Source organism: Megalobrama amblycephala, linkage group LG2 (genome assembly GCF_018812025.1).
Source record: "Megalobrama amblycephala isolate DHTTF-2021 linkage group LG2, ASM1881202v1, whole genome shotgun sequence".
NCBI classification, from domain to species: Eukaryota; Metazoa; Chordata; class Actinopteri; order Cypriniformes; family Xenocyprididae; genus Megalobrama; species Megalobrama amblycephala.
Window position 1 is genome coordinate 61,760,159 of NC_063045.1, and position 20,025 is coordinate 61,780,183.

Below are 20,025 nucleotides of genomic sequence, written 5' to 3' on the forward strand. Positions count from 1 at the left end.
TTAATTTAATTTGTAATATTTTTATATTTTTTATATACATACATATATACATTTTTTATTATTATTTTATGCTGTGGCTCTACAGATGCTATTTGGATTTTTTTTTTCTTATTGTAAAAATCTTTTTTACAATAAGAAATTGTAAAATATTGCTTTTTACAATAATGTTTCTTTAATAACATAAAGAATTATATTCAAATTAGTCACTTAGAATAAGATAAGATAAACCCTTGAAATGGAACAGAAGACCCCTAGTGGCATGTTGTTGCTGGTGTTTTTATATGTAATTTTATATTTATATTATATATATATATATATATATATATATATGTATATATATATATATATATATATATATATATTTATTTATTTATATAATAGAATTTTCTTTAATTTATTATAGTCAGTTCTTGAATTCCTGATGATAAGCTCACGTTCCGCCCTCCTGTTTTTCCTTGTTTCTCTGTAAGCGTGTCTCCTCATGGATCATTGAGCTGCTGGATGTTTTGTCTCAGTGTTTGAGAATGTTGTCTATCTCACTGATCTAGCTGAAGCTCGTGTGTGTTCAGGTGGAGTGTTTGTTGGTGTGGTGAACGGGCACCGTGACCTGTCCGAACCTCCCCACGGGTTTGTTTTAATTGCATTGATGATTTTACTGCAGAAGTTGGCAAGACGCTGCGAGACTCTCCCGTGCGTCAGGTCTGAACACATCACGTTTGATTGCACAGATGATTTATTATTGCTCATAATGATAGACAAAAATAAACAGGGTAAATTAATCGTCTTTCCGCATGGAACTTATGAAAGAGTTACTAGAAAAGCACATCAATAATGCTGAACTTCTCGTGTCAGTGTTTGCATGTTTGTGCAGATGAGTTTGTCATGTGATCGTTTCATTCGTTTGACTGCGAGGATTAATTAGACACGGGTCACAGGTCAAAGGTCACAGCAGAACCACAATCCAGATTTGGGTGGTGAAGGCTTGAGAGTTTGATTTATTAAATAGGGTGTATGATACAGAAAATTATATCTGAATATTTTCAATGATTTTGCTGATAAAAATATTAGAGCATGGTTAGTTTGCAATGAACTAGTATAAATGAACTTTTCCCATTAAGACACGATATTTGCCACGTTTAATTGATTTCCAGGGCATTTTTAGCTTTATAAAATATTTTTTTAAAAATGTATGCATCATATTTTATATCAAATTCTTGCATTTAATCAATAAAATCAGTTAGATTAATAAGACAATAAAGTAAGTTACTGAAGTTAATGAAATCAGAATCGACAAAATCCATCTTCGCACTGCAGAAGCTGATTTACAATACCACAATTCACAATTGCATAAATAATGCTGAGATTAGGGTTTAAAAACAATATTTTGAATATTGATTTATTCTTTATTTTTTATGAAATACTTTAAATATGAATCTAAGACCACCAGTAGGAGGCAGTAATTCACTGTCTTAATGAATGAGTCATTGAATCATTCATTCAACCGATTCATTCAAACTGCTGATTTATTCAGGATCTTTATGAATGGATCATTGAATCATTGACTCGTTCAATAAGCTCCGTAATGAAACAACGCTGTGTGTTACTCAGAGACGCACTACGGTTTTGGTTGGAACTATTTTCTTTGCTGAAATAGAGATGATATTGTGTCTAAAATGTAACTACAATATTAACTTCTTGTTTATTGAGCTGTTGTATAAAATCAATATCACATTTGCAATCATGCTGATATTTCGTAAAAATAGACCTCTTGCTCGTGTGATACTGCTTAACTATTGAAATATAAGACAAAAACTCAAAAACTGGCGTTTCAGGGTCATTCCAGTAGACAGACAGTGAAAGTGTGCAATATCAAGGTCTGTTGTGTGTGTTTTTTGCAAAGTGAGCCTCTTACAGCTTCCACATTGTTAAAACAACATTTACGATATTAGATGACACATATGACACAGCCGTGTTCAGATAGTCTGGTCCTCTCATCTGTGTGTTGTGCTCTATATGAGCTCAGAGAGCTCCTGCGGGTCAGACTGTGATGGATGAAGCGTTCTGACTCCTGTGTGAACTCACTGAGGTCAGAGATCTGAGTGTCCGCTAGATTTACTCCCTACACCTGGAGAACTGAACAACCTGATCCTCTCTCTCTCTCTCTCTGCTCTAGTCATTAACTGAGATCTCAGTGTGTTTATTTATCGAAAAATTAGTCTCCAGAAATGAGCTGCCCTTCAAAAGTTTGGAAACAGCCCTGGCAAAGTGTGGTTTTGGACGATATCAGCATAAATCCTTATCATTTTTTGGTGCAAATACATTAAAGTAACTTGACATTGTCACTGAAGACCAGCAATAATAATTTTCATTTTGATTACATAATAATGGCAATATATATACATGTCAAAGTCAGACTTTGCCAGCTGTGATGCTGGTTACTGGTTTAAACTTGGTTTGTAAAAGATTTTTGGGTCAGCACACCTTAATAGCTTCAACAATTGATTGACAATTAAGTTTAGAATACAATGAACCAATCAGAACCCAGTTTAGGTCAGATAGCTGCTAATGCTGGATATTTTGTAGTGTGTTTTCGTAGTTTGTGTTGTCCCTTATTAGTGCAAAATTATCACAAATTAAAAAGGATTCATGCCAATATTGTCCAAAACCCCACTTTTCTAGGGCGTTTCCAAACTTTTGAAGGGCAGTGTATGTATATATGTATAAATGTTTTTCCCCAAACTGCAGTCACAGCAAAAAAAATTATATATATATATATATATATATATATATATATATATATATAGCAGAAAACTAGATGGCTGTTCACCCGAACGTCTAAATAAAGAGAAAACGAAAGCAGTGCTTCACATTATAAAATATTTTTTATGCATCATCTTTTATATCAAATTCTTACATGTAATAATTTCAGTTAGATTATTAAAACAATAAAGTTACTGAAGTTAATGAAATCAGAATCAACAAAATCCATATTTGTACCGCAGAAGCTGCATTTACAGTAGATATTTACACTGAAATCACAATTGCATAAATAATGTTATGAGATTAAGGCTTAAAAACAGTATTTTGAATATTGAATTCTTAATTTTTTTTTAATAAAATACTTTAAATATGAATCTAAGACCACCAGTAGGAGGCGGTAATTCACTGTCTTAATGAGTGAGTCATTGAATCATTCATTCAACCGATTCATTCAAACTGCTGATTTATTCATTATCTTTATGAATGGATCATTGAATCATTGACTCGTTCAATAAGCTCCGTAATGAAACAACGCTGTGTGTTACATATATATATATATATATATATATATATATATATATATATATATAGCACAAAACTAGACCTCGACAGAGGCCCGGACGTCTAAATAAAGAGAAAACGAAAGCAGTGTTTCACAGCTGACCTCCACAGATCTGCGTCCATCGCTGGTTTGTTCAGGTTAAACTCTTTGAGCTCTTTAAGTTTAAGAGTCAGTGACACAAACCTCCTGTTTCTGCTGATTTGAACTCTTTATAGAGAGTTATGAGTGTGTGAGTGTGTGTGTGTGTGTGTGTGTGTGTGTGTGTGCGTGTGTGTGTGGTAGTCTCAGGTTTCCGTGACCTTGCCGGTTCATCGTCACTGATCTACACAGTGTTTGTTGCTTTAGTGTGATTGACTGAACTGATGGACTGAAGCTGTCGTTTCTGCATATTCAAACTGAAGCGCCGCTGCAGTCGTGTTACGTCTCGTTTGTGTGAGAAAGAAAGAAAGAAAGAAAGACTATGTCTCTGCTGAAGGTGGAGGAATAAAGCATATGATTGAATGCGGATGGATTTCTGCTGTGTTTATATCACAAACGGCCTTTAAAAAGAACAAAATACTGTTATTATTATTAATGAACTCTCTGTTTGTCACTTTTACGTGCTGCTTTATCAACATCATAAATGATAGTGTGTTTGTATTGCTGAAGTGTTTACATCTGAGCTTCATACAGAGAAAATACTGCAAAAACAAGACAGATGTGTGCTTATCAGCTCTGTATATATACTATATATCAGATCTCAACTGCTTGATTGTTTGAATTGTCCCAAAATATACTATAAATAAAAAAAATACTATAATAAACTATATTATCACACAGCTTTTTATATAAAGTTAGATTTGTAAGTATGTCCAACTTTATTCACATACATACAGTCATGTAAAGCAATAAATACTAGCAAATCTCTAAAATATTATCAAAATATTATCATCCGTAGGGAAGTTGATTTTAACGATAATTTATAAACCTATAAAGATTGTGAGTGACGAGGTTATTAATTGATGGTATCTGCTTCTGTTGAAGCTGTTAGCTCGCACAAATTATTTTTATAATTACCATGTTTGGAGAAAAACTCCATTACCCATGATTCTGTACAGAAAATTCCACCAATCAGAGCTCTTTGCACTGCAAATGACATGATATTTTGCAATAAACTTAAAATATTTTGTTTCTGTAGATATAATCAACATTTTTAAATGCATTGTTTTATATTTTCCATCATTTTAATTCAATTATGCTGTTCGCAAAGCTTCATGGGATTGTAGTTCTTTCCCTCACTAAATCCGTTAAAGAGTTAATTTACCAAAAAAATGAAAATTCTGTAATTTATTACTCACCCTTATGCCGTAACACACCTGTAAGACCTTTGTTCATCTTCAGAACACAAATTAAGATATTTTTGATGAAATCCGATGGCTCATCGGATTTCATCAAAAATATCTTAATTTGTGTTCTGAAGATGAACAAAGGTCTTACAGGTGTAGAACGACATGAGCGTGAGAAATTAATCACATTATTTTCATTTTTGGGTGAACTAACCCTTTAAGTTCACAGTCTTGTATCTTTGTATTTTTGTTCAATTTTCAAATACTTTTTTGCTTCAAATCAAGGTTTGTAATGTTGTGATTCTCCTTGTAGCTGATTGGTTTGTTTCATGGCTTATAACGCTTTAACAAAAACTATTTTGAAATCCCTATGGGAGAAATGAATGGAAAAAATATTGCTGAAAAAATCCAAAATTATTCATTTTAATTATTAAAAAAGCCATTTTTTTATATGAAAAAAAGTGAATAATTGTATTTTATTGTCAAAATATTTTAGTTGGTCTTGTATATTTTTTTCATTAGATCAGATAACATTTTAAGCTCTGGTCATGTAACCTATGGGGCATGTTGTCACATTTCACTTCCAGTCTTTCAGGGTAAATAAATAAAAAATAAAAACAAAACAAGACCAAATAATTGTGCTAGACATGTGTGAAGTTAATAAATACTCTGAACCCCAAGAGGATTCACACAAAGTGCGAAAGTCAAAAAAGTAAGCCACACTAATATTTAATGTGTCCAATACTGATATAACAGTAGTTAATTGTCGTTTCTTTGTAATAATTTGTAATATTTACTAGCAATTTCTGAGTGGAAATAGTTTCAATGTAAATCCTTCAGTTTTTTTTTTTTTCTTCAGTGTATGATAATGTTGGTTTTCTGTAGTGAAATGTGAATCCCGTGGAGCCGCTGTGATTTCTGACTCTGATGAAGCGTCTCTGGTCACGATTGGTTCTGGCGACATGAGTCTGTCTCAGAGACTCGTGGGTATTTGTGATAATCTTGTCAAGGCCGAGAGCATCTGTGGCTTTATCTTCTTGGCAGCTGTGATATCAGAGCGGGACGAGCTGTTCTTCACACACACACACACACACACACACACACACACTCTCAGCTCTCGTGTGTATTAAGAGTCGCTCATCAAGCCGTTTGCACATTACAGTGAAATTGATCATTAGCGATAAAGTATAACCCTCAGTAACTGCTGAAATCTGCATGAAGATGAAGATATTGTGCGTTTAATTCCTGGTAAAGAACTTCACTACTGAATCCCGAGTTCTGCCTGTTTTATTTCCACTGTAAAACTCACTGGAATCAAATATCCACAAAATCAGACACTTGTATCATGATCTGCATTCGTAAAAGCAGATGTGAATGAACAAACACTTGAAACTAATATTATATCAGTAATATCTTTTATTTTGTAGTATTTTAACGTGAATCTGTGTCTCTGCAGCGAACGTGCTGGACACCATGTTACAGAGGAATTCTGGGAAGGTGACGGCGGGCGGCAGTAAAGAGAGCAGCGGCAGCGCGGCACCTGTGACTCCAGAGAGGATGTTGTTGTGTCAGTGTAACCATCACTGTCCTGAAGACTCCACCAACAACACCTGCAGGTACAGCACACTTCACCGCGGTAACAGCAGTATATTTTACATATATATATATTATTATTTTAGATAATGTGTACATATTTATCATTATTATTATTAGTAGTAGTATTTATCGATTTTATATATGTATATACAATTTATTTATTTATTTATTTGTATAAAAATATTTAGTTGTAGTATTATTTTATGTAATGTACATATTTATAATTATTTTTTATGTATCTATTTATTTTATATATTTGTATATATAAATTATTATTATTAGTAGTAGTTGTAATATATACATAATTTTTAGGAGTAATAGTAGTATAGTACTGCTGGTTTTAGAGGTGAGAGTCTGTAGGTTTAGTTTAGCCAGTGTTCATCATAACACACATGATGATGATGATGATGATGATGATGATGCAGGACTGATGGCTACTGCTTCACTATGGTGGAGGAAGAGGAGGGCGGCTCTCCAGTGCGCACGTCTGGCTGTCTGGGTTTAGTGGGCTCAGAGTTTCAGTGCAGGGTGAGTGTCCTGTCCTTCTGCGTCTGTCTGTATCTGTCTGTCTGTCTGTCCGTCTGCATCTGTCTGTATCTGTCTGTCTGTCTGTCTGTCCGTCTGCATCTGTCTGTCTGTCTGTCTGTCCGTCTCCATCTGTCTGTCTGTCTGCATCTGTCTGTCCTTCTGCGTCTGTCCGTCTGCATCTGTCTGTCTGTCTGTCCGTCTGCATCTGTCTGTCTGTCTGTCTGTCTGTCCGTCTCCATCTGTCTGCATCTGTCTGTCCTTCTGCGTCTGTCTGTATCTGTCTGTCTGTCTGTCTGTATCTGTCTGTCCGTCTGCGTCTGTCTGTATCTGTCTGTCTGTCTGTCTGTCTGCATCTGTCTGTCCTTCTGCGTCTGTCTGTATCTGTCTGTCCGTCTGCGTCTGTCTGTATCTGTCTGTCTGTCTGTCTGTCTGTATCTGTCTGTCCGTCTGCGTCTGTCTGTATCTGTCTGTCTGTCTGTCTGTCTGCATCTGTCTGTCCTTCTGCGTCTGTCTGTATCTGTCTGTCTGTCTGTCTGTATCTGTCTGTCTGTCTGTCTGTGTCTGTCTCTCTGTCTGCCTGTCTGTCTGCGTCTGTCTGCATCTGTCTGTCTGTCTGTATCTGTCTGTATCTGTCTGTCCGTCTGCGTCTGTCTGTATCTGTCTGTCTGTCTGTCTGTATCTGTCTGTCTGTCTGTCTGTGTCTGTCTGTATCTGTCTGTCTGTCTGTATCTGTCTGTATCTGTCTGTCCGTCTGCGTCTGTCTGTATCTGTCTGTCTGTCTGTCTGTATCTGTCTGTCTGTCTGTCTGTGTCTGTCTCTCTGTCTGCCTGTCTGTCTGCGTCTGTCTGCATCTGTCTGTCTGTTTGTCTGCCTGTCTGTTTGTCTGCATCTGTCTGTCTGTCTGTCTGTTTGTCTGCCTGTCTGTCTGTCTGCATCTGTCTGTCTGTCTGTCTGCGTCTGTCTGCATCTGTCTGTCTGTCTTTCTTCATCTGTCTGTCTGTCCATCTACGTCTGTCTGCCTGTCTGTCTGTCTGTCTGTGTCTGTCTCTCTGTCTGCCTGTCTGTCTGCGTCTGTCTACATCTGTCTGTCTGTCTTTCTTCATCTGTCTGTCTGTCTGTCTGTCTGTCTGTCTGTCTGCATCTGTCTGTCTGTCTGTCTGTCTGTGTCTGTCTCTCTGTCTGCCTGTCTGTCTGCGTCTGTCTACATCTGTCTGTCTGTCTTTCTTCATCTGTCTGTCCATCTGCATCTGTCTGCCTGTCTGTCTGTCTGTGTCTGTCTCTCTGTCTGCCTGTCTGTCTGCGTCTGTCTACATCTGTCTGTCTGTCTTTCTTCATCTGTCTGTCTGTCCATCTACGTCTGTCTGCCTGTCTGTCTGTCTGTCTGCATCTGTCTGTCTGTCTGTTTGTCTGCCTGTCTGCCTGTCTGTCTGTCTGCATCTGTCTGTCTGTCTGTCTGTTTGTCTGCCTGTCTGTCTGTCTGCATCTGTCTGTCTGTCTGTCTGTTTGTCTGCCTGTCTGTCTGTCTGCATCTGTCTGTCTGTCTGTCTGTCTGTTTGTCTGCCTGTCTGTCTGTCTGTCTGCGTCTGTCTGCATCTGTCTGTCTGTCTTTCTTCATCTGTCTGTCTGTCCATCTGCATCTGTCTGCCTGTCTGTCTGTCTGTGTCTGTCTCTCTGTCTGCCTGTCTGTCTGCGTCTGTCTACATCTGTCTGTCTGTCTTTCTTCATCTGTCTGTCTGTCCATCTACGTCTGTCTGCCTGTCTGTCTGTCTGTCTGTCTGCATCTGTCTGTCTGTCTGTCTGTCTGTGTCTGTCTCTCTGTCTGCCTGTCTGCCTGTCTGTCTGTCTGCATCTGTCTGTCTGTCTGTCTGTCTGTCTGTTTGTCTGCCTGTCTGTCTGTCTGCCTGTCTGTCTGTCTGCATCTGTCTGTCTGTCTGTCTGTTTGTCTGCCTGTCTGTCTGTCTGCATCTGTCTGTCTGTCTGTCTGTCTGTCTGTTTGTCTGCCTGTCTGTCTGCATCTGTCTGTCTGTCTGTCTCTTTGTCTGCATCTGTCTGCATCTGTCTGTCTGTCTGTTTGTCTGCCTGTCTGTCTGTCTGCATATGTCTGTCTGTCTGTCTGTCTGTTTGTCTGCATCTGTCTGTCTGTCTGTCTGTCTGTTTGTCTGCCTGTCTGTCTGCATCTGCATCTGTCTGCCTGTCTGTCTGTCTGTGTCTGTCTGTCTGTGTCTGTCTGTCTGCGTCTGTCTACATCTGTCTTTCTGTCTGTCTGTCTGTCTGTCTGTCTGTCTGTATCTGTCTGTTTGTCTGCCTGTCTGTCTGTCTGTCTGTCTGTCTGTCCGTCTGCATCTGTCTGTCTTTCTTCATCTGTCTGTCCGTCTGTCTGTCCGTCTGCATCTGTCTGTCTTTCTTCATCTGTCTGTCTGTCTGTCTGTCCGTCTGCATCTGTCTGTCTTTCTTCATCTGTCTGTCCGTCTGTCTGTCCGTCTGCATCTGTCTGTCTTTCTTCATCTGTCTGTCTGTCTGTCTGTCTGCATCTGTCTGTCTTTCTTCATCTGTCTGTCCGTCTGCATCTGTCTGTCTGTCTGTCTGTCCGTCTGCATCTGTCTGTCTGTCTGTTTGTCTTTCTTCATCTGTCTGTCTGTCTGTCTGTCTGTCCGTCTGCATCTGTCTGTCTTTCTTCATCTGTCTGTCCGTCTGTCTGTCCGTCTGCATCTGTCTGTCTTTCTTCATCTGTCTGTCTGTCTGCATCTGTCTGTCTTTCTTCATCTGTCTGTCCGTCTGCATCTGTCTGCCTGTCTGTCTGTCTGTCTGTCCGTCTGCATCTGTCTGTTTGTCTTTCTTCATCTGTCTGTCTGTCTGTCTGTCTGTCTGTCTGTCCGTCTGCATCTGTCTGTCTTTCTTCATCTGTCTGTCCGTCTGCATCTGTCTGCCTGTCTGTCTGTCTGTCTGTCCGTCTGCATCTGTCTGTCTGTCTGTTTGTCTTTCTTCATCTGTCTGTCTGTCTGTCTGTCCGTCTGCATCTGTCTGTTTGTCTGCCTCTGTCCATCTGTGTCTGTATCCGTCTGTCTGCTGCTCTTATGAACACATGTGCTCTTCCCATCAGGACACTGGGAACGCTCGTCTGAGGAGGATCCTGGAATGCTGCACAGAGCAGAATTACTGTAACCAGGATCTCCACCCGACGCTGCCTCCGCTCAAGAGACCCGGTGAGAGAGGGAAAAATACTTGATAAATCTCGTGTATGCATATGAATACTTTGCAAAACAATTCCTCATTATTTTTTCATAGAACTTCCAGAATCCAGACAAAGAAGAAGCTCAGATATAAGGGTTTTCATTTGTCACATATTTCAAACACAACATTTAATGTTTGTGTTGTTAGGATTTGGAGGTTGCAAAGGGACTACTAGGGAAATCAGGATGGTTGCCATGTGGTTGCTATATAGCTTTGATCACTTTACTATTATTCTAACATGCGGAAAATAGTCGGATGAAGAATAAGGAAATCAAAGTACTGTAATATGACCGTCTGATATCATACAGCATCATACAGTACATGAGACACCTCGCATGTGAATATTATATGATCACACACACACACTGGTGTTTCTGGGCTGATGGTTTTTGACAGGTTAAACTGTTACAAACCGCAGCTTTTGGGCTGCAGGGGCTGCTGGGATTGAGCGTGTTCCCTACCGTTCTAATGAAAAGGACACGGCGTCTCACGGGAGCGCTTGAGTTTCCTGATAAATCTGTCCATCAGTCACAGCGCGAGACACCTCAGAGTGTGTGTGTGTGTGTGTGTGTTCTTGTATACATGGTTTATGAGGACACTTCCTGTATATAGCTTTAAAAACATACGGTGTTTCCTGTGATGGGTAGGTTTAGGGTTAGTGTTGGGGAGAGAATGTACAGTTTGTACAGTATAAAAATCATAACGCCTATGGAGAGTCCCCGTAAACCACATATACAAGTGTGTGTGTGTGTCTGTGTCTATCAGTGTGTGTGTGTAAGGTTAGAGTCCCAGCGAGCAGCGTCTCACCGGTGTCGTCCGTCAGAAACTCGAGCGGAGCGTTGCAGGAAGAGAGCGATCGATTCTGACTCAGTTTCTCTTCTGACCTGAGAACAGAACAGCAGAAAGAGAAACATGATTTTTACATTTCCTCAAGATATTCCGAGTTCGACTGTGAAAAACACACTGATGTCACTGGAGTGATATGGGTGGTTGCCGGGGCGTTGTTGTGTGGTTGTTAGGGAACTCACTCTCTCTTACATGTGACTGAAGTGTTTGTGTTTGATCAGATCTGGACAGCAGCATCCATCAGGTGGCTCTGCTCATCTCAGTGACGGTCTGCTGTATCATTCTGGCCCTCGTCATCATATTCTGCTACTACAGGTACATCATCATCATCATCATCATCATCACTCTCAGGAGGCTTCATTTCACTGGAGTTGACGTCCTGTTCTGTGCTTCCTGTGTGTGTGTGTGTGTCAGATACAAGCGGCAGGAGACGCGTGCGCGCTACAGCATCGGTCTGGAGCAGGACGAGACCTTCATTCCCGCTGGAGAGTCTCTGAAGGATCTGATTGAACAGTCTCAGAGCTCCGGCAGTGGATCAGGACTCCCTCTGCTGGTCAGACACACTCATGACAGACTCTATTAACCTCCTAGTGTGCCACACAAACCTGTATTTTCTATTGCATTTCTTTTTGTCAATGCATTTATATATATATATATATATATATATATATATATATATATATATATATATATATATATATATATATATATATATATACACTACCGTTCAAAAGTTTGGGATCGGTAAGATTTTTAATGTCTTTAAAAGAAATTTTGTCTGCTCACCAAGACTGCATTTATTTAATTAAAAATAAAATAAAAAATGTAATATTGTGAAATATTATTACAATTTAAAATAATTGTTTTCTATTTGAATATATTTTACAAAATAATTTATTTCTGTGATCAAAGCTGAATTTTCAGCATCATTACTCCAGTCTTCAGTGTCACATGATCCTTCAGAAATCATTCTAATATGATGATTTGATGCTCAAGAAACATTTAATGTGTACAATTGTACTAAATATTTTTACAATATTTTTTCAGGATTATTTGATGAAAGTTCAGAAAGTTCAAAAGAACAGTGTTTATCTGAAATATAATCTTTTGTAACATTATAAATGTCTTTACTGCCACTTTTGATTGATTTAATGCATCCTTGCTGAATAAAATATTAATTTCTTTAAATTCTTCTCAAAAAAATAAAAATAAAAATTCTTACTGACCCCAAACTTTTGAACGGTAGTGTATAAATGTTACAAAAGCTTTGTATTTTAGATAAATGCTGTTCTTTTGAACTTTCTATTCATCAAGGAATCCTGAAAAAACTGTTTTTAACATTGATAATAATCATAAATGTTTCTTGAGTATCAAATCAGCATATTAGAATGATTTCTGAAGGATCATGTGACACTGAAGACTGGAGTAACGATGCTGAAAATTCAGCTTTGCATCACAGGAATAAATTACATTTTAAAATATATTCCAATAGAAAACAGTTATTTTAAATTGTAATAATATTTCACAATATTACTGTTTTTTACTGTATTTTTAATTAAATAAATGTAGCCTTGGTGAGCAGACGAAAACTTCTTTTAAAAACCATTAAAAATCTTAGTGGTTCCAAACTTTTGAACGGTAGTGTGTATATATATATATATATATATATATATATATATATATATATATATATATATATATATAGTATATATTCTATGAGTTTATGTATGTATATATAAATATATGATATATATATGTGTGTGTGTGTATATATATATATATATATATATATATATATATATATATATACTATCTTTTATGTTAGATGCAATTAATTGCATTAAATTGAATAACAAAACACACACACACACACACACACATATATATATGGGTCAATGACGTATAAGGATTTTTGACAGGCCCATTTTAAAATACCAAAAATAATAATATCTATTGCAGTTGTTTAAAGATTAAGAATGTTGTGAACACATAAATTCATATTAAAATTTTAAAATTAAGTGATTTTAGTGTTTTTATTTAGATGAATTGGCCATAGCCTTAAAAAATGTCATGTGGTGCGACCGTGATTTATCTTAAAATTAATTCATTTCCTTAACATGCTTAATATTTTTTTAGTTCTCAGTAATTAAAGTGTTTAGAAACAAAGTATTTGCAGTTCTTTTGAGATTCAGTAAAGAATGACCTTATATTTTTGTTCTATAACTTCAGAGTTGCCTTCTTAATGTAGTAAACAGACTTATTCTTTCCTGTAAATCACATAAAACTGATAAAAGTGTTTTAAAAATACCATTCACTTAAGCATACTGTATCAGTGATTCATATTTCAGCCACAGAAATTAGATATTTTATTTTTAATTTAATGCAGTTATTGCTATTATTGGTCGCACCACATGATGTGTCGCTCCAAATGACACAAAGACCTTAAATATCATTAAAAAGAGATAAATAAACAATCAGTTTTATACAAAAAATAGATTTAAACCAGATTTTATTAAAATTTCACAGAATTTTCATGAACACAATTTTATAAACATTTTTTTATATTAAAAAAAAACATCGCATTATATATACAATTTAGCTTATTTTGAATAATGGAGTGCGTATCAAATGATTTCAGTAAATGAGGCTTTGTTTTGTTAACTTTTTGGTGTGATGATCTCTATGAAACAGTGTCTGTATGGTTTTTATCTGATCTTGGATCAGTTTTATAAATTTGTAGGCATTTTTAATGACACATTTGTATAATAAAAAGAAGAGTTGTAGTTATAGTCTCTCGTTGGCCTGATTAACCAAACAAACAAAACAAGCCGTACAGTGTAATAAAATAACACATTATACAGACGCTTCACATTTAAAGTGTTTAGATAATTTGTTAATTGTTTTAATGCATGTTTGATATGAGTTTTTGTACCAGCCAGTTTTTGTACCTTTTCCTAGTTTGGAAAAGCTTAATTTCTCCCATCACTAATGTCATGTTTTTTGTTTTCTGTTAACATGTTTCACCCCATCCTCTCCTCACAGGTGCAGCGAACCATCGCCAAGCAGATCCAGATGGTGAAGCAGATCGGGAAGGGCCGTTACGGCGAGGTGTGGATGGGCCGCTGGAGGGGCGAACGCGTCGCCGTCAAGGTCTTCTTCACCACGGAAGAGGCCAGCTGGTTCAGAGAGACCGAGATCTACCAGACCGTCCTGATGAGACACGAGAACATCCTGGGTACTGAAGCTCCTCACGATCCATCGCATCAGATTAGTGAAACTAAAATAACACTGCTTCAAGACTAATGTCTACATGAACCTGTCCTCTGTGCTCCCGTCAGGATTCATCGCGGCAGATATAAAGGGCACGGGCTCGTGGACGCAGCTGTATCTGATCACAGACTATCACGAGAACGGCTCGCTGTACGACTACCTCAAATCCACCACGCTGGACACCAAAGCGCTGCTGCGTCTGGCGTACTCGGCCGTCTCCGGCCTCTGCCACCTGCACACGGAGATCTTCGGCACGCAGGGCAAACCGGCCATCGCTCACCGAGACCTGAAGAGCAAAAACATCCTGGTGAAGAAGAACGGCAGCTGCTGCATCGCTGACCTGGGGCTCGCCGTCAAGTTCATCAGGTGCCGCACACAATACGTGTGTTACATATGGCAAAAAAATAAACAAAAACAAAGTGTAACTTGATGTTTCCCTGACAACAACAGTGTCCACATCTGGTCCGCATGCAGGGCTCAACGCTAAGATTTTTTTCTGCTGGCCCGGCCAGTGGTTTTACTTGCACCACCAAAATGTTCACTGGCCCCACAACAAAAAATAAAAAAAAAGTAAAAGAAAAGAAAATGGGCCTATAAAATAAGCATAGTTATTGTTTTCATTGTCTTTGTTACATTTAAGCTCAATAAATAGGGTAATGACACCAAAAGCTACTAGATTATATATAGTTAGACAAATAAACAGTAGCCTAAGTAATAAAATAATAACAAATAATCAAATTATGAGTAATAGCACAAATAAATACAACAGAACAAACATATAAATGAAATAAATGGTGCTTTTCAAGTTTTTCATGAAGGTTTAAACAGGAGATTTTCAGGTACAGATATAACTATCAAATAGATTAAACTTTATTAAAGCAGTTACAGATGCATAAAAATGTTTTTAATGTTGAAAATATAAAACGTTAAATATTGTTATTTAAAATTATTAAAAAAAGCAGCGAATCACTGTTAATGAGTGAGTCATTGAGATTCAACCGATTCATTCAAACGGCTGATTCATTCAGGAAGTGTTGCTCAGAGACACAAAACAATTCTGTGGACTTTGGAACTATTTTCGTTGGCGAAATACAGCGAAACAGACGATTTAATGTCTAAAATGTAAGTCACTTGATATTAAGTTCTTGTTCATTAAACTGTACGATGAATATAAACTGCGCTCTTTGTGTAATATTGGTTAACTATATTAAATTATATAAATATAAAATATATACAGGGGCATTTTTGCACCTTATCTTACGGAAGAGGATTAGGGCCAAGCAATAATAAAAAAATAAAACCATCTTGAGATTAAAGTTGTTAAATTTCGAGAAAAATCTTGTTAAATTTCGAGAAAAAAGTCCAAATAAAATGTTGATAATAAACTCGTTAAATTTCGAGAAAAAAGTCAAGATAAAATGTTGAGAATAAAGTCATTAAATTACGAGAAAAAACTCGTTAAATTACGAGAAAAAACTCGTTAAATTTGGAGAAAAAAGTCCAAATAAAATGTTGAGAATTAAGTCATTAAATTACGAGAAAAAACTCGTTAAATTTGGAGAAAAATGTCGAGATAAAATGTTGAGAATAAAGTCATTAAATTACGAGAAAAAACTTGTTAAATTACGAGAAAAAACTCGTTAAATTTCGAGAAAAATGACGAGATAAAATGTTGAGAATAAAGTCATTAAATTACGAGAAAAAACTCGTTAAATTACGAGAAAAAACTCGTTAAATTTGGAGAAAAATGTCGAGATAAAATGTTGAGAATAAAGTCATTAAATTACGAGAAAAAACTCGTTAAATTACAAGAAAAAACTTGTTAAATTACGAGAAAAAACTCATTAAATTTGGAGAAAAAAGTCCAAATAAAATGTTGAGAATAAAGTCATTAAATTACGAGAAAAAACTCGTTAAATTATGAGAAAAAACTCAAAACTGGGCCACAATCTGTTGCTGTCTGGGTTGTCAGCGATGATGTTAAATATGCTGATTATCAAACATTTTATTTGATGGTCATGATGGGAAGCTGTCGTCAGACTGATCGTGTGTTTATTGTATTGGACGTTTATGTGAGGTCAGATCTTTAACTGGCTGGTGTTGATTTGTGTTCAGTGACACTAATGAAGTGGACATCCCGCCCAACACTCGGGTCGGTACCAAACGCTACATGCCTCCGGAGGTCCTGGACGAGAGCTTGAACCGCTGCCATTTCCAGTCCTACATCATGGCCGACATGTACAGCTTCGGCCTGATCCTGTGGGAGATGGCCAGGAGATGCGTGTCCGGCGGTGAGTTCAGAACACGCTCAACACGTTTAACGTGACGTGAGAGAAAACGAATGTTCAGCTGCTTGATTTGATCTGTCAGGATCTGATTGGATGGAATCAAGGTTATTTTAGAGGAGGAGCAAGTTACGATGTTTTAATCGTGAACAGGATATTTGATTCAATAAGAATCATTCACAATAAATTTAGGAACGTTTATTTTGATTTCATGTGAAATGTTGCTATTCCAACATCATCATGTTGTCCTGCAGGGATTGTGGAGGAATATCAGCTGCCGTATCATGATCTGGTGCCGACGGACCCGTCCTACGAGGACATGAGGGAGGTGGTGTGTATCAAGAGACAGAGACCCTCGTTTGCAAACCGCTGGAGCAGCGATGAGGTACTGTCATCTGATTGATAGTTTAGACTTTTTCAGAAAGTAAAAGTTACTAAAAAACCTTTACCCACACTATATGAGCCTAAAATGGAGATAAGAACTAAAACAGAAGAAAGGGAATGTTGAATGCTGACATGAGGGACTGGTGAAGGCAGAGATGAAGTCAGTTTGTTGGTAGTTTACTGGCAGTTCCACAGTCTGATGGAGAAGCTGATAGGATGAGATTGAGCTTCTGTCTGTCTTGATGAACAATAGAGATGAAGTGAAGGTGTGTGGTGAGAGTGTTACAGGCAAAACAAGAAAACAAGGAGAAAAGTGAGGGCTACTTACTCCAGCATACTATGTCTTGCGTGGTGGACTCACACAGGTCGACTCGCAGGACTTCTTCCAACTTGGACTTCTCCTGACCTGGACTTCACCCGACTTAGACTTCTCCCGACTTGGACTTTACCCTATTTGGATTTCTCCCGACTTGGACTTCTCCCAACTTGGATTTCTCCTGAATTGGACTTCACCCGACTTTGACTTCACCCGACTTTGACTTCACCCGACTTTCACTTCTCCTGACTTGGACTTCTGCGACTTGGAGTTTTCCCAACTTGGACTTCTCCTGACTTGGACTTCTCCCAACTTGGATTTCTCCCGACTTGGACTTCACCCGACTTGGACTTCACCTGACTTGGACTTCTCTGACTTGGACTTTTCTCAACTTGGACTTCTCCCAACTTGGATTTCTCCCAACTTGGACTTCTCCCAACTTGGACTTCTCCCGACTTGGACCTTACCAGACTTAGACTTCTCGCAACTTGGACTTCACCCGACTTGGACTTCACCCGACTTTCACATCACCCGACTTTCACTTCTCCTGACTTGGACTTCTGCGACTTGGAGTTTTCCCAACTTGGACTTCTCCCAACTTGGACTTCTCCTGACTTGGACTTCTCCCAACTTGGATTTCTCCCGACTTGGACTTCTCCCAACTTGGATTTCTCCTGACTTGGACTTCACCCGACTTGGACTTCACCTGACTTTCACTTCTCCTGACTTGGACTTCTCCGACTTGGACTTTTCTCAATTTGGACTTCTCCCAACTTGGACTTCTCCCGACTTGGACCTTACCAGACTTAGACTTCTCCCAACTTGGACTTCTCCCGACTTGGACCTTACCAGACTTAGACTTCTCCCGACTTGGACTTTACCCTATTTGGAATTCACCCGACTTGGACTTCACCCGACTTGGACTTCTCCCAACTTGGACTTCTCCCAACTTGGACCTTACCAGACTTAGACTTCTCTGACATGGACTTCACCCGACTTGGTATTCACCCAATTGGACTTTTTATGACTTGGACCTTACCCAACTTGGATTTCTCCCGACTTGGACTTCTCCTGACTTGGACTTCTCTGACTTGGAATTCACCTGACTTGGACTTCTCCCGACTTGGACTTTACCGTACTTAGACTTCTCCCAACTTGGAATTTTCTGACTTGGACTTCACCCAACTTGGACTTCTCCCTACTTGGATTTCACCCTACTTAGATTTCTCCTGACTTGGAATTCTCCCAACTTGGAAGTCTCTGACTTGGAATCTACCCTACTTAGATTTCTCCCAACTTGGAATTTACCCGACCTGGAATTCTTCCTACTTGGAATCTACCCTACTTTGATTTCTCCCAACTTGGAATTTACCCAACCTGGAATTCTTCCGACTTGGAATTTACCCTACTTAGATTTCTCCCAAATTGGACTTCACCCGACTTGGATTTTATCTAACCAGATGTGGGCTTGATTTTGTCTGTGGGGAATTGATTGGATGGTTGTGGTTTGCTATTGGTGGATCTCATGTGAGTGACAGGTTGCCCCGCCCTCATCATCAGAGAAGAGAAGAGATGCTGCAAGAGGAAGATATTCTGATTCAAGATTACCAGAACATGAATTTAAGTTAATGATGTGCACCAATAAATCATTAATAAAAAACATTTCAATATTCTAAAAAAAAAAAAAAAAAACTTAATTTTCATCTCATGGTGACTTTCATGCAAAATTGCTTGAATCAATCAGCACCAGTTTCCAACTGCGAAACTCTAAAATACAAACACAGGCCTTCATAATGACTGTTTTAGTTTGAAAGTACACTTATTGTCCATCTCAAAAAATTCAAAACCATTTCTGTTGACTAAAGCACTGTATCACTAATCTTGTGTGTGTTTGTCTAGTGTCTGAGGCTGATGGGTAAACTGATGACCGAGTGTTGGGCTCACAATCCGGCCTCTCGTCTGACCGCCCTGCGGGTGAAGAAGACGCTCGCCAAGATGTCCGAGTCTCAAGACATTAAACTGTGACACTCACGTCCGTCCTGAGAGTCCGAGCGGATTTATCCTGCTTTCTGTGAAAGCTCACGCAGCCGCCTGCCGGACAGAGACACGAGTGGACAAACTCTGATCAACTGTCACTGACAATCTAACGCAATGAACCCATAACACACTTCATGGGACTCAATCTGTATCTCAATCTTTAAATATTCATGAAGGCTTTTTATGATGACAAAACAAACCAAACGATTCAATGAAATGCATTTTCAAACCCTGAACAGTGTCCAACATTGAAAATGAAACATCATATTCTTCAGAAGACAAATGCAGCACCAGGTTTACCGTCCAGTCGTTTCATTGCTCTGAGAACCGCTGAAATACATCCTTGTAAAATATGAATGTAAATATTGAATGTCATGAGTAACAGAAAAATGATTTCTTGTGTCACATGAACGTTTGTACAGGATGTTTTGTTTCATGTTGACTTGTGCCTTATTTAACAAACATGTAAAAGTTTAATATTTGATAGTTCTGTGTAAATGGAGTGAAAAATAAATGTACGTGTTTAACATTCCCCTCCTTTAATAAAGTGAACTCAAATCTATTTTCTGAATTATATTGTCTTCTTACATGCCGCAACATTTTTGCCTGAATTGCAACTAAACTCCTGTAACAGTGGCTTCATTCAGTCGCAATTAACCCTTCGCTGGGAGTTTGATTGACAAGCGATCTAACCAATCATAACGCCGAAATCCATTTTGTCAGACAAAGGAGTAAGAAGATTAACCTCGGTGGACTTGAACTTGAAAAATGGTGTGTACTGACGTCTTTCTGAGTTTTAAACAACATACCTTCTGATGTTCATTCATTATCTCACACTGACTCTTTGCACGCTTTATATGAAATACATCCAGAATTTTAATACAA

General features: G+C 38.1%; 1 protein-coding gene across 2 annotated transcripts in view; it reads left to right on the plus strand.

Annotated features, from left to right (window-relative positions):
* Nucleotides 1–19,702, plus strand: part of bmpr1bb (bone morphogenetic protein receptor, type IBb) — a 112,446-nt gene extending 92,744 nt beyond the window's left edge. For both annotated transcript variants that reach the window (XM_048181358.1, XM_048181359.1), the window contains 10 exons: nt 6,104–6,263; nt 6,669–6,771; nt 9,872–9,974; nt 11,070–11,163; nt 11,263–11,401; nt 13,891–14,083; nt 14,187–14,484; nt 16,234–16,409; nt 16,658–16,788; nt 19,003–19,702. In XM_048181358.1, coding sequence (XP_048037315.1) covers nt 6,104–6,263; nt 6,669–6,771; nt 9,872–9,974; nt 11,070–11,163; nt 11,263–11,401; nt 13,891–14,083; nt 14,187–14,484; nt 16,234–16,409; nt 16,658–16,788; nt 19,003–19,128 — 1,523 coding nt within the window. In that variant the 3' untranslated portion in view covers nt 19,129–19,702. The remainder of the gene's footprint in view (nt 1–6,103; nt 6,264–6,668; nt 6,772–9,871; nt 9,975–11,069; nt 11,164–11,262; nt 11,402–13,890; nt 14,084–14,186; nt 14,485–16,233; nt 16,410–16,657; nt 16,789–19,002) is intronic.
* Nucleotides 19,703–20,025: the final 323 nt, after the last annotated feature.